Source organism: Mytilus galloprovincialis, chromosome 5 (assembly GCF_965363235.1).
Source record: "Mytilus galloprovincialis chromosome 5, xbMytGall1.hap1.1, whole genome shotgun sequence".
Classification (NCBI taxonomy): domain Eukaryota; kingdom Metazoa; phylum Mollusca; class Bivalvia; order Mytilida; family Mytilidae; genus Mytilus; species Mytilus galloprovincialis.
In genome coordinates, this window is record NC_134842.1 from 86,386,866 (window position 1) to 86,403,001 (window position 16,136).

Below are 16,136 nucleotides of genomic sequence, written 5' to 3' on the forward strand. Positions count from 1 at the left end.
CATGTGTTTTGATGTTTTGATGACCTATTCAATTATGACCATTTTTTAAAATCAAGAAACTTATTATAACCTTTATACAGGTCACATTAAATGAGTTTGTTGATGAATTAATGGAGAATGTCTAAAAAGGACACGCAGTTCCTTTATACTATTTTAGATATGTGAAAGTCTAAATCTTATTGACCGTTTAATTTTTGTTTTACATGAATAGACAAAGAAGGCAAATTTATTTGAAATAACACACCAAATCATGTAAATTTGACAATGTGTCAGTCAATTTTCTGTTTACTTTTTAACAGTTTACTTATTCGTATGTCACATTTGCTAGTGCTTTTCCATTTGTTTTTTCGTTAGGATCATATGTCGATCGGGTACTGTCAACTTGATTGTCAATATATACTAATATACATAACCAGATACTTCGAACATCAATTCCTTGTACACTATATATAAATGTTACAGTGGTTTTGAGTTCTTTCTAATATTAATACATTTGATATCTTATTATTCAACATTTCAAATCCTAATATCGCTTTTGGAAATACATTGCGCTCAACGTAGTAAAGTGGTATATTATATCTCTCTTTCATTTTATAACAAAAACTGATAATGCGATATGAATTCGAACCCGGTATTTACTTGTCGTCTATTTGAGCCGATTATGCAGAATGCTAGTTTATAAAGAAGGTACGGCAGAAAGATACCACCGTATCTCGACCTGTTTTTCATCAATCAATGTTAATCGGTCTTTGTTTGTACCATGATTATGTGTGAATAGCACAGACGAATCCTGTGATTATTTAAAAGCTCCTATATTAGACTGCTATACCACTACCGAAAGCTAGGAGAGGGTTGAAAGCCTGTAATCAGCTTAAACAATTCTACAATATGTATGCATGTCTACTAAACCAAGTGCATGCATTTTAGTGATTGTCGTTGGTACATGTCTATTGTATTTGGTGTTGGTTTTTTGTTGGTGAATTGTACTTTATGAATAAGTTCGTTAGTTAATGTCCAGGTTTGCAATAATTGACCTATTTATGTTGAGGTCTGTAACGGCGTATTTTTAATGAGATCATGTGACATATGGCGGAAAGTTGAGAACAAAAATGTGAAAAAAAAAATGTAAAATTATGCCACCAAAAGGTGTTAAACGAATTAATACGAGTGATAGACGTATACAAATGAGTCTGGAAACCAAGAAACAAAGAAACCATCAAGACAGAAAAGTAAACAGAATAAAACCGATTCTCAAAGTAACAACAAAGGTGAAACAATTCAAAACACCTATCAGTGAACAGTCACGTTACGGTGGAGTAAACGCAAATGTAAATATGAGCCAGCCAAATTTTTCACATGATGCAAGCCTTTTTTACACACAAATTCCAGGTCTTAATCCTATGTTCCCGACACAATACCAACAGTTATGCTCAAGCCCGAATCCCGGAATGTACACACAACCCATGCAGAATGTATCACCCTTTACCCAACATACAACTTTACAACAACGACCAGTTTGGATCGATGAACTTTTCCAGAGAATGGATCAAATGGATACAAAACTGAATAAACTTGAACACATTGACTCCTTTGTTTCTTCATTAAACGCAAAAGTTGTAAGATTAGAGCAAGGTGTAAAATCGTTAAACGATCGCTTTGACCAAGTAGAGATGAGTTCCCAGTTGATGAGCAACGCCCACGATACACAAAACCAGAATTTTTCCGATTTAAAAACAGAGTTAGATAAAATATCAAAACAGTTAAAAAGTAATAAATCTAATGCACCCAAAGTTGATCAAAATATTATATCATCTATCAATGGTACGAAAAAGGATAACGATAGACTACAAAACGAGTTGATTGAAGGTCAATTGAAATCAATGTGTACCAATCTTATTTTCTATAACATTCTTGAAACTACAGATGAAGACTGTCCTAAAACAATCAACGCGTTTTGCCATGAAAAACTTAAAATCAAAAATTCTGTTAGATTACATATTACAGATGCATACTGTTTGGGCAAAAAGGGTGAACAGATTAGACCTATTCTCGCAAAATTTGCTTCATTTGATAGTCGAGATCTAGTGAAAAAAGTGGTAAAAATTTGAAAGATTCCAATTACGGAATTTCGGAGCAGTTGCTAGGAGAGATCCAAAAACGAAGGAAAGCAAAACTACCGACACTGAAACGACTACGCGATGAAAATATCAAAGCCTATTTTGTGAGGGATAAAATTTACGTTGGAGGAAATGAATATGTTCCATAGGATTCGTTCAGAGAACAATTTGAAAACTTGAAATGTTTGTGCTGGAATGTTCATGGACTCAAGTCGATCTATAATGACAACGATTTTTTGAATTTAGTAAATAGCTATGATGTTTTTTTTTATTTGTGAAACCTGGTTAAAAGATGATAACATAGTAGAAATAGATGGTTTTGTAAATATATCTTGCATTCCTCGTAGCACTAATATAGGTACAAGAATTGAAGGTAGAATTGCTATTTATTGTAAACATTTTTTATGTAGTGGTATCTCGATAGAAAGAAAATTACACTGTGGTATTGTCTTTTTCAAATTGAATAACAATTTGTTACCATTGTAAATGATATATATATATGTTTTTCCTACATTCCACATGAAAAATCAAAGTATTATCAGATCTGTGACAACGATTTTCATGAAATTATTGAAAACATTGTTCTTGAATATAAAGAGAGGGGATCAGTATTTGTATGTGGGGATCTAAATAGTCGAGTAGGTGAACTTAATGATGTTTTGTGTGATGATGATAATTTAGATAAATATGCCGAGAGCGTTGAGCACGTAGAAAACCCCTATAACATTCAAAGTTGACGTTCATTGGACAAATGTGTGAACTCTTTTGGTCGTAAGCTTATTCAACTTTGCTATACTACTGGACTTACTGTCACCAATGGAGACTTGGTGACGATTCAGATGGAAAGTTTACTTTTTGTACAAGTAGAGGACGAAGCTAGAACGATTACTTACTGGTATCGCCGACCGAACGCATTAGTTACTTTAACGTGCTGCAGTTTAATGAATTCTCTGATCATTCGCCCTTATTGTTTCAACTTAATTTCTCAAACAATCGTCCACAGAACAAATATCACAAGCCACAAAAGTATATCAAATGAGATTCAAATAGGAATAGTGATTACATGGAAGTCTTACAAACAGAGCGTAGTGCATTGTTCTCATGAATTGGTAGACAACAGCTCTTCTAAAAACGATTTGAATACAGCTGTATGGGAAATCACTCGTATATTATATGACAGTGCTTTTAAAATTTCTGGCCGATCAGTCCTAATTAAAGAGGAAAATAATAATACAGATAGAAAAACAATGATTGGTTTGACGAAAAGTGTAAATCAGAGCGTCAGTCCGTAACTTCTTTTTTCGACACCCAACTGATGTTAATAGACAATCGTATATAGATGCTAGAAATCGATTTAACAGGATAAAACGGCAAGCCCAAGTTCAATATAAACGGCGAATGGGTATTGAACTTTGAGATATTGCAAAAACTGATCCACGAAAATTTTGGTCCACTATAAGGCCTACGAAAAAACACGATGCACAGTTGAAAATGATGTTATGTTAAAACATTTCGAAAGAATTCTCGGCGAAAATCCACCCGATCTTTGTGATGAAGTATTGAACTAAATAAAAAATGAACATTTTGAAAATATAGGCATAGATATCCTAGACACTGAAATTTCTTAAGATGGAATTGTGAAGTCGATAAAAACTAAAATTGAATAAAAGCTCGGGAGATGACCAAATTGTTATCGAAATGTTTGTTGCAAGTCCAATATTTTTCGCTCCAATTCTAAATAAACTTTTCGACTATACTTTTGAAAGTGGCACTTTATCTGATACTTGGGCAGATGGTATTGTTATTGATGTTCCTAAGAGTGGAGATTTGACCGATCCAAATAACTATCGACCCAGTCTTTTAGTGAGCGTCTTTTCAAAACTGTTCACTTCTCGATTACTAGAATGGTCGGAAGACGAATTTAAATTAATCGACAATCCATTTTTCTATCGTCCTGGACATTCAACTATTGATGCTTTTTTTGTTTTACATGGTATAATTGTACATATTCTTCAACGAAAAACGAAACTATAGTGCGCTTTCGTTGACTTTAGAAAAGCGTTCGATAAATTCAGCAGGAGAATTTTGATTTATAAATTACTTCGTAATGGAGTCAGCAGTAAATTTTTGGCCACAATTAAATCAATTTACACGTCTGTGCGTCTCCGAGTAAGATCTTGTGGACTTCTTTCTGATGCCTTTCACAATTTATTAGGAGTGAAACAAGGCGTACCTTTATTTCCTTTATTATTCCTCTATTCTATTAATGATATTATTGAAGATATAAGTGTTACAGATAATGAAGATGTAGTAAACCTGAACGGTCTTTTAATTTATTTGATTTTTTTGCACCCGACACTGTCTTATTTGCCAAATCTGCAAAACTTCTTCAACAAATACTTGACAACCTATCCAAATACTGTAGAAGATGGAACATAGAAGTTAACACTGATAAAACTAAGATAGATGTGTTTAGAAATGGATGGCAACCTGAAAACAATAATCTCATATATAATAATCAAGAACTTTAAATCGTAAATTCATACGTTTACCTTGGAATGTTGATTCACTTTAACGGGAAATTTTTACACACGCGAAAGCGACTATCCCAACAAAGATAAAGAGCTCTCTCATCACTCTTAAAATGTTTAGATAATATTTACATTTCTATAAAGCAACAATGTCTTCTTTATGGATCGGTACTGAACTATTCTTCCGAAATATGGGATTTTCACCGTATCAACGACATAGAGATTATTCGTAACCGTTTTTGTAGGTTTGTTTTAAAATTAGGTAAACGTGCTCCTATTAGTTGTTTTTTTTGGCGAGCTTGGATCTACCTATGTATTTTTTGAGAAAACAATTAATCATAAAATATTGGTTACGTATTGTTACATTTAAACCAGCTTTTGTATATGATGCATATAAAATTTTACACGACGATGCGAATCATGGTAAAATTAATTGGGCATATAATGTGCGTGATTTTTTATTTAGTCTTGGAATGAACCATATTTGGATTAATCAGAATAATATTGATATATTGTTTGAAGCTATAAAGATACGCATTAAGGACCAATATCTACAAAAATGGTCAGCAGATATATGTGACTGTGAGAAATTAAGTGTGTATAGAAGTATAAAGTTTGATTTTTGTCTTGAAAATTATTTAAGCTACATTAATAATATTAACATTCTTACAAAACTACGAAGTGGTGCATTGAAACTTAATGTTGAAGTTGGTCGCCTCTCTGATATACCAAGAGAAATGCGTCTTTGTGTATGTTGTAATATGCAATGTGTTGAGAATGAATTCCATTTTGTATTGGTCCAGCATATAGGACAATAAGAATATTGTTTTTGCCACGCTATTATTGTTCATGGCCTACTATTTTTAAACTATCTTGTTTGTTGAAAGCTAATTCTAGATCTCTAACAATTAAGCTTTCTAACTATTTGAAAAGTGCATGGAAAGCTGGATCTGATATTATTGATTAGCTACAACATGTTATTATTGTATTGTTCTCGGTTACCAATCTTTTGTCACAATATGTATATATTGTGTATTGCCATAGCATGTTCTATATGCTTTTTCAAATAAAATATTCATTCATTCATTCAATGTATGTGTGTATCTAAAATTGAGAAAGGAAATTGGGAATGCGTCAAAGCGACAACAACCCGACCATAGAGCAGACAACAGCCGAAGGCCACCAATGGGTCTTCAATGTAGCGAGAAACTCCCGCACCCGTAGGCGTCCTTCAGCTGACCCCTTAAAAAAATATATACTAGCACAGTGACAATGGACGTCATCCTAAACTCCGAATTATACACAAGAAGCTAAAATTAAAAAAACATACAAGACTAGCAAAGGCCAGAGGCTCATGACTTGGGACAGGCGTAAAAATTGCGGCGGAGTTTAACATGTTTATGAGATCTCCACCCTCCCCCTATACCTCTAGCCAATGTAGAAAGGTAAACGCATAACAATACGCACATTATAATTCAGTTCAAGGGAAGTCTGTTTGTTAACGGCCATACGTTGTCAATTTTGAAAATGCTTTTATCTACGTCTGCTGAACCCTTGAAGTTGTTTTATTTACAAAAAATACTAAATTGTCATATTCATATACATTTCTCAATTTTTCTAATGTTGTTTTCTAATCAATGCACTGACATATAACATTTTTAGTATTTGAAAAAAAAATCGCATTTAGAAAAACCTTGCCTGCTTTGGTATTAAACCAGAAATATCAAACGCAATTTATTGTAACTTAAAGCAATTTATTACAAATTAAAGCAATTTATTGTAACTTAAAGCAATTTATTACAAATTAAAGCAATTTATTGTAACTTAAAGCAATTTATTACAAATTAAAGCAATTTATTATAAAAGATGTATGTAATGATATACTGATGCTATTATATTTGTATATGTAAATTCTATACGCTGTATTGCTTCTGAATAAAAGACTATTAAAAATAAGAAACTAAATTGAGAAAGAAGTTTTTATAAAATATATGTATAGAGGTGATAGATTCGAGATATACTATGACATGTCTTTTGGTATTTGCATTAAGCTAGCTTCATATCATATTTTAAATCCAAGTTCGTAAAGTTACCGTATGTTATTAGATATTTTTAAAAACTATTTCTAGATTACCCTGCATGATCTTGTGCATTAAATGAACACAACCATTACACGTGTTACAAGAAAAAACAAATGTTTGGTTACATGTTAAAAAACACACAATACCAGTCGAAAACTTGATCTTCTGATGTTTTAGTTCGTTGAAAGTCTTCATATGACCTGTACCTAATGTATTAAACAAAGTGGTTTGTTTATACGGGTATCATATGTTGATCTTCTTCTTTCTATTTTATGCATTATTATTTGATGTTGATAGGTTGACAATGGAGATGCGAAATGTCATTAAATCACTCGCATTACAATAACAATAAGTTTTATAACCTCCCAAACATTAAATTATCACAAATATGAATATATTTTTTATATACACAATGGTGTAAAGTGATGCAACGATTTCTTTCACGTTTTAAATGAAGACTTTTGTTTTGCATTTTCCAAAACGTAAAATAATAATACAGCTCAATCATATTAAACGGAAGAAAAATAACTGTCATATTCTTGATCAGGTGAAGGGATTTCTTTATGTTGAAAATGGTTGATTTCAAATTTGTTTAGTTTATCTTATATTCTCACACTAGTCAGAACTGTTTAAACTGTATTCAGAATTATAGACCCTAAGACATCCCAATGCAACAAGGTTATTATAATGAAACAAGCATAAGAAAAAAAAATATGATACTAGTATATGTTAAATTTGTAGATATAAAAAAGAAGATATGGTATGATTGTTAATGAGACAACTGTCCACAAGAAACCAAAATGACACAGAAATTAACTATAGGTCACCGTACGGCCTTTCAGAGTTAATATTAATAATTTGTGACTAATTTATCTCAACACTGTAAGATCTATAAAATTGAAACTGATTTTTTTTTCTGATTTTTCTTTTGTTTTCCCTCAGCGTATTTCAAACCATTTCCTCTCTGATATTCTGGCAACCCAACTTTTACTGTGTCTAGTGCCCAAGAACACTCAACCAAACTAGGCTTGACAGAATATGGCATTCTTTAATCCAGTAATACCTTTCCTCCTTGTCGGCTTTATCTAAAGCTGTAATACAGTGCATGATGTAAAATGCGCAGAATGTTGTATCCCTAAGACCAACTTTTTTTGTCTGTCGAAAAGAACGATAATGTTAATACCATGTCGTCTCATAACACTGTGATTTATCACGACAAACATTAATACCTCTAAACATGTGAAAACTGTATGACAAACAGTCGCCAGAAATAGCCCTAAGATATAAGAGGAGAACAACCGATTACCTTTGATAACTATTATAGCAATGATGAATCCATAAATTTGTGTTTGACAATATTGTTTCCTCCCTCAGTTCTTGCGGAGTTGCTACGATTTCACAGAAGAAAAAATTATGAGTATCGCCAGGGCAAATCTGTAAGTTTCAAACGCACGTTATTAAATTATTGAGCTGAATTTGGGACGAATACTTCATGTAATTTGCTATCAAATCTTACTGTATTGAATTGTGTTGTAAGAAGCTGAAAACTATTGTTAATAATGATTCTCGTAAACACAAAATGTGTTTGAATCATGATATACCTAAAACCTTTTATTATAAAGTACCCTAGATACTACATATAACATAATATGGTGATACATAGATTAAAGTTTTAACCCAAACATATATAATTTGGTCGAAGAGTTACACTTAGTAGATACCTTTTGCGTATTCATGGTAGTCACTTATTATTTGTAATCTGCGCGTCAGGTGTAGTGCATGTGACTTGATTTATATCAATGTTCATTGATGAATAATATTAACTTAATTTGAAAATTCACAGATATAGTAAACAATAAATATTTTGACTTGTCTGACTCATTTATACACTGAAAAATAAAACCTTTTTATAATACGATTTTTGATAATTTACAACATAAGCAAAAATAAGACGTGAATATAAAAAATGGACAGGCAAAAGCAAATCAAATAAGAATGGCGTCCAAGCATAGGATAAAACTTGGACAAAATAAGTTACAAACAAGATTTACAAGAAAAAGACGATGAAAGTACACCCCAGGTGACAGTAAGTATTCATTTAAAATATTATTTGGAAAGTTATAATGTTTAAAAGGGACAACGGAATCATATGACCTACCGAATTATAAAATTTCTAGGTTTGAAATAACATGAACAACACGACGGGTGCCACATGTTGAGCAGGATCTGCTAACCCTTCCGGAGAACCTGAGATCATCCCCAGTTTGGGGCTCATGTTGCTTAGTCTTAAGTTTTATATGTTGTGTCTTGTGTAATATAATTTCTCTGTCTGTCTTTTTTTCATTTTTAGCCATGGCGTTGTCAGTTTATTTTCGATTTATGAATTTGACTGTCCTTTTGATATCTTTTGCCCTCTTGGAGAAAGAAAGACAATATCCTTTCCAAACGGTCAAACGATAATTACATTATACAGACCATTACCGTCAACTTTGGGGTAAACATTTAAATCCAGACACATATTTTGTTTGGTATTTCATTGAGTACCTATTTTTTCTCCTTAAGTATTGTTAGTAATATTGATCTATATATGTGTCTGACAATTTTTTTTTTAAGTTAGAGTGATTTATTTATCGAATGCGATTTATCCGTTCATAAGACAGACACCTGTATCTACATTGGTCATTTGTTTTTATTGATAAAACCAGGACCATCTATTTCCATCTGCTCTACGTTAAGTACTAGCAATACTCTTGCAAGGTGTAGAAATATCCAATGTTTTCATACTACAATAGGTAGTGTCACAATAACGTTGAAACACGGCTTGAATTGCTCATCAAATTGGTGTTAAAAAAGAAGAGGATTCGTGAAATATTTGAAGACTGAGCAATATAAAGTTTTCATAAATTTCCCAATGTGTCTTGGACAACGCTTTTTAAATTCCCATTGCATTTTAAAACAGTTTTCAATTCTGAAATACAATTGTGCATTTTCAGACCAAAAAGAAAAATGAAATGTCAGAAAATCTAAACATTGAGCAGTTTTCTTGTAAATTTGACAAGAACTATTATATCGTAGTTAACAACACAACATAAACTAGATGTACTTTAACAGTATAAACATATTGATTATTTTTGTATTGCAGATTTAAAAACAAAACTACTGTTCACATATTTTCGGTACTCAGAAAATTTGATAACATTCTCAATATGTTAAGATAAACCTGAATGTGCACACACACCGATCAATAGTTTATCAAATGATTATCATTTTAAGTTTTTTTAATTGTATGTTAAGGCATAACAGTACTACGGATCGTATTTGAAAACAATATATTATGCTGTGCCTTCTTCTACCGCTATTTTTGCCGATCATTAGATGTTTTCTGATAGATAGGCCACATAACTACAGTGGCAATCCACTATCAACAAGTCAATATGTTACTGAGGCGGAGTTCTTGAAGGAGACAAAATTTATTCACCAGGAAGCGGGGCAAATAAGAACATTCGTAGACAAATCCCTTGACGTGTTGACTTCTCAACTGCAACCAAAGTTTGACATTCTGGACCAACTTCAACAAAAATTTGAAAATCTAGAGCATACATTATCAAAATGCGAAAATCATAGTGAATCAACATTCTCTTTAGAACAGAGAAATACAGATCTCGAACAGAAATATACAGATCTCGAACAGAAATATACAGATCTCGAACAGAAATATACAGATCTCGAACAGAATTATAACAAATTAAAGCTTGACTATAATTTGCTGAAACTAGACTTGGATAATAAAACAACTGAACTAAATCAAAAGATTACAGAGATAAAGCAACTGGAAAATATCAAACCGATGGCAGAATTCAAAACACTACAACAAGCTGTGCAGGTAGTTTCTGCGCAAACACATTCTCTGAGCATAAACGAGCGAGCACGGAGTCAGGATTTTCTTGCTTTGTACAATATGACAATGGATTCAAAAAGAGTGTTATTTAATCTTGAGCACCGTCAAAATACGACAGCAGCTGATCTAAGCAACCAATTAAAGAGATTGGAAACCAAAACTAACAAACAATTATTAGGAATTGAAAAGAGACAAAATTCGACAGCAGCTGATATCATTTCTAGGGTGGAAGCAAAGGAAACCAGTGATAATTTGACAATGACTACGGTACAGAAGCAGATAAACAGCAATGCAGAAAGAGGTTAGACCAAAGAATATGTTATTTTTCATATATAATCTTAAACCACTTATTACTATACGAACACTGCAAGACAAGATCCTTAAAGTTATACAGTTAGTAAGGATAAGTTGGCTATAGTCATATTTCAATGGCTTGACATGCATTATAGTCCCCAAACATCTAGTAAAGTATTATTTACAAATAAATTATTGAACATTTTCTCTTTCCTTTTCGATTTATTTAAGTTTATTTAGATATCTTACATTGACATATTCCGAATCGTTGATATAACGATCACTCAAGAATTTTACCGACCAGAACAAGTTTTTAAACAGATATAATTGAATTTAATTTAAACGAAGAATATTTTAAGATTTCACTTTATTGTAACGATTCTTTTTTTTTAAATATATAGATAAAAAATAAAAACCTTTCTTTAGTCCTTTTATATACACATCTGCTTTGTCATGTAAAAATAAATAAAATACAACGCCCCATTTTTCCTTACTGAAAGCAGGTAATGAGAGTTAACAGTCCTTATATTTTTTCAACGTTCTATTTTCCTTACCCGTTTATAATCTTTTCACAATATGAACAATTTGCACAACCTTTAGTCTGCAAAATACATGTGTCTAACTAAAGGTTTTATTTCCTTTGGAAACTGGATAAAATTTATCGGTGCAATAGTCTGGTCCTTACTTAACGATAAATGTCTCGAGAATAATGTGACACCTGAATATTGAAAACATTTCTTTTTGAATTCACAGCTGAAAAAGATTAAATATTGATAATCATATCAGAAAATTTGTGACAAACTTGCTTTTATATGTAAGTTGAGTTGTAACAAGAAAGGCAAGTTCAATGCTAAATCACCTTATTTTGTTTCTTGTATCTAACTATCCACCTTTCCATAGTTACATAATCTATATTTAGCAAAAACGTTAAACTTTTCAATAATATTTGAATTCATTTTCTATATTATTTCAGTTGCAATGACAGCTCATCCATCGTCAGATAGAACAACTACGTATACTTTAATGAAATTCGAAAACGTGATGTACAGTACAGGTATCACCAACCTGACAGCTTACAGAAACACTTGAAAATTCACGTGTGAAACTGAAGGACTTTACATTATATCAGCTTCTGTAATGTCGAATACTAATTATGCCGCCTACTACATTAGTCTAAATGGAAATGATATTTCACTAACATACATTAGCGCAAATAGTGGTACTGGCTACTTTACTGGCGCACTGACTATAACCCGGGAGTTAAATCTAAATGATCAAGTCTGGTTGAATTCTTCTGGGTCTTGGTATTTGTATGGTGGGTTGTTGTCGGAATTAACAATAATCAAAATCAAGTGAACACTTATCATTAAAAAAGACAATGCAGTCAATTATTTTAGAAATGAATGAAATGAAGTTTGCTAAATTATTACAATGTATGTATAATAGCAACATTTGTAAACAGATAATTCTAACATGTCTAATTTCTGATCATTTTGAACATTTTGAATATATCTAATTTCCTTCTGCATAATCTACTGAATTTTTTAGTATTTCATTTTCATTTTGTAACCAAACAATGAAATATCTTGACGATTTAGTTATATTAAGTTACAAATGTCGATATTGTTTGGTTCCTGGTTCATACCAAGTATTTCTATAACAGTGGACAACTGTTACTGTTCCTCTACGGGGCGCCGAATGGGACTCTTGTGGTTTTGTACAATATTCAATTCTGTCATAACAAAATCATTTTTGTCTTACAAAACTATGTGCTACATACTTGCTTTGTGAGAACTTCAATTTTGTGATGACAAAATTCATTTGTGTAGACAAAATTCATTTTTGTCATGACAAAATTCATTTGTGTAGACAAAATTCATTTTTGTAGACAAAATTCATATTTGTCATAACAAAAGTCAATTTTGTCTAAAAGGTATGCAAATATAAACATATTTGCATACAAAATTGACTTTTGTTACCTGATATGGAAATTAAATCACAAAAGTCAATTTTGTGAGGTAAGATTCAATTTTGTGAGACAAAATTGACCTTCGTTAAACAAAATTAACTTTTGTGAGACAAAATTGACTTTTGTGAGACAAAAATCAATTTTGTCATTTTTGTTGAGACAAAATTCAATTTTGTCATTTTTGTTGAGACAAAATTCAATTTTGTCAATTTTGTTGAGACAAAAGTCAATTTTGTGACGACAAAATTCATTTTTGTGACGACAAAATTCAGTTTTGTAACAACAAAATTGACTTTTATGAGACAAAATTGACTTTCGTGAAACAAAATTGACTTTCGTGAGACAAAAATCAATTTTGTTGAGACAAAATTCAATTTTGTCAATTTTGTTGAGACAAAATTCAATTTTGTCAATTTTGTTGAGACAAAATTCAATTTTGTTGAGACAAAAGTCAATTTTGTTGAGACAAAAGTCAATTTTGTCTCACATTGGTCAATTTTGTCTCACAAAAGTCAATTTTGTCTCACAAAAGTCAATTTTGTGTAACAAAAGTCAATTTTGTGTAACAAAACTCAATTTTGTGTAACAAAACACAATTTTGTGTAACAAAAGTCAATTTTGTGTAACAAAAGTCGATTTTGTATGCAAATTAAATTACAGAAACCAAACTAAACTAATTTGAAAACAAAATTGACTTTTGTCGCTCAATTTTCAAATTAGGTAACAAAAGTCAAGTCTGTGTAACAAAATTGAATTTTGTCATGACAAAAGTGACTTTTGTCCGCTGATAGATAATTTTGTATGACAAAATTTTAAATTTGTAGTATGATACAAATTTTGTTAAACTGAACTCATTTTTGTTGAACAAAAGTCACTTTTGTCCGTACAAAATTGAATTTTGAGTACAAAACCACAAGAGTCCCATTCGGCGCCCCGTATCCTCTTACTGAATCGAATTTTGTCTATTACATCAGGTTAACACCGAATTAAATGTTGAATGGTTAAGGTTCAGTGGCGAATATTTTCGACATTTTTAGGACAGGATCCAATAATTAATTTGAATAATAAAACTGCTCTGTAAAGTAGACCAATCGGAATGAAGGGTGGAATATTTGATTTGCCACAGGAAATAGTCATATTTTGGATAAGTCAGACATTTTAGCTTAGAACAGGTAATTCACGAGGCCCTAAGGGAGTTTTTTACAGATTTTGTTTTTAATAAGAAAACGTGACAATGAATATACACGAAACATTTAATTTTAACAGGAAGATTTCGACAGAACGTGGCTCTAAATAATAAACAAGCTTTATTTAGAGTCGTCAAGGTATACAAACAGAGACAAACATAAGCTCGAATGAGCTTTTAGCCGACAAATGAGCTTTAAACCGACATATTCATACATCCCACATAGACAAACTTAAGCTCAAGTTTAGTTTTAAAAGATTCAAGGATCAATACGGAAATAACTTACTTTTTGCCAAATTGACAAGAGTTAGCACACCTATGGCTAGCCGTTCTCGTCAAAGCTATGTTTAAACATTTTTTTCGAAAAAAATTACACACTGAGAATTAAAGAAATTACACTAAGATTTGAGAACCTAAAATTGCACACTGAGAAATCGAAATTACACACTGAGGTTTTAAAAGATAGAAAAACAACACGCACCGATAATTTAAAACTACACAACGAGATATTGAAGGAACACCCTGAGATGACATATTTTGAAAAGCACACACTGAGAATTGTTAATTACACAACGAGATTTAAAAAAATACACACTGAGATTTCAGAAATACACACTGAGATTAATATGCAAATTACTAATGAATATTCATGAGATGATTAGTTCAACAGATTTATATCATGGTCTAACAGTAAATCGGAATTGTGTGCTTAAAACTGTTAAAGCATGGTCCCAATTCAAAAGTCTTTCAATTGTTAACCTGATTTTGCAAGGTAGTCTTTTATATTTTTATTACGTTTGTATGCTATAATAGGCACTTAGAATTTTTTTAAACTGTATTGTTTGTAATTTTGCAGATTGTGCCAATGTTTTCTAATGCTATTAATAAAGCTATCACCATTTGGTTATATTTTGTAATGAGAGTAAGTGTGGAATTTTTCTTGTTCTATTGGTCTTTGATTACTTTTATTTTTCTATACGTTGTTTTTTAATGTGTTTTTATTAAACATTTAGCGCCAAATTGTCTCCTAGTTGTTTCAAGCTTGTAATAGATTCAGATTAAATATGCTAATAAGTTATATCCACATAACAAGTGCGCACAAATCTCCGTGTGTAATTTTAAATTCTCATTGTATAATTTCATCTCAGTGTACGTTTTTCAGTTTATTTCATCTCAGTGTGTCTTTTTGAAATCTCATTGTGTCATTTTCATTTCTCAGTGTGTACATTTTTATTCTCGGTGTGTGTTTTTTTTTTTTTTTTTTTTTTTTTATCTAAGTGCGTTTCGATTAAATCACAGTGTGTAATTTTTAATTCTCAGTGTGTGTTTTTTGGTTTTGGAATCTCCGTGTGTGTTTTTTTAGTTCTCAATGTGTCAAATTTCCTAAAAATGTTATGAAAATAGTCGACAAAAATAAAAGGCAAAAATACAATAAATTACCATAACACGATAACACAATTTTGGGATGTATAAGAACCGAGCCACCACAAAAGGACAAAAAAATGGATGTATAAGTACCCAGATGCGTTCCAAGAATATTAACAACAATACACACCTACGTACGGATAGAATAAATATGACAACTATATATTTCGATGCTTTGTGTTAAAAAAAATGCCTTGCTTTTTCCATGTTAAAATAACCCTTGCAGCAATACGTAAGGATATCCGTAGTTTGTTGTTGTAAGGCAACGGTTCAGCTTGATCTTTCATATCTCATTTTAAATTGAAATTAATTACTATTAGTTCAAATAAATTTAACTTATTTCTACACAGCTTCTTTAATACAAGTAGTCTTAAAGTACATTTCTAAAGATGCAAATTAAATGTCCATCTGTAAAGCTGTATATAAACTGTACAACTGTAAAGATGTTTATAAACTGTTCAGCGAAAAAGCTGTAGATAAACTGTACATCTTTAAAGCTGTATATTAACTGTACATCTGTTAATCTGTATATAAACTGCAACTCTGTAAAAATGTATATCAGCTGAACATTTCTAGATCTGTGTATAAATTAAATATATAGATTCTACCACTGCATCTTGTGTGGTACGATATAT

At 31.4% G+C, this 16,136-nt stretch overlaps 1 protein-coding gene across 1 annotated transcript; it reads left to right on the forward strand.

Moving 5' to 3' along the window:
* The first annotated feature begins 10,025 nt into the window (after nt 1-10,025).
* On the forward strand, nt 10,026-12,329 carry LOC143074809 (uncharacterized). The gene is made up of 2 exons (XM_076250069.1): nt 10,026-10,928; nt 11,895-12,329. Exons 1-2 carry the CDS (start codon nt 10,064-10,066, stop codon nt 12,008-12,010), a joined length of 981 nt encoding a protein of 326 aa, XP_076106184.1. The 5' UTR covers nt 10,026-10,063; the 3' UTR covers nt 12,011-12,329.
* Nucleotides 12,330-16,136: the final 3,807 nt, after the last annotated feature.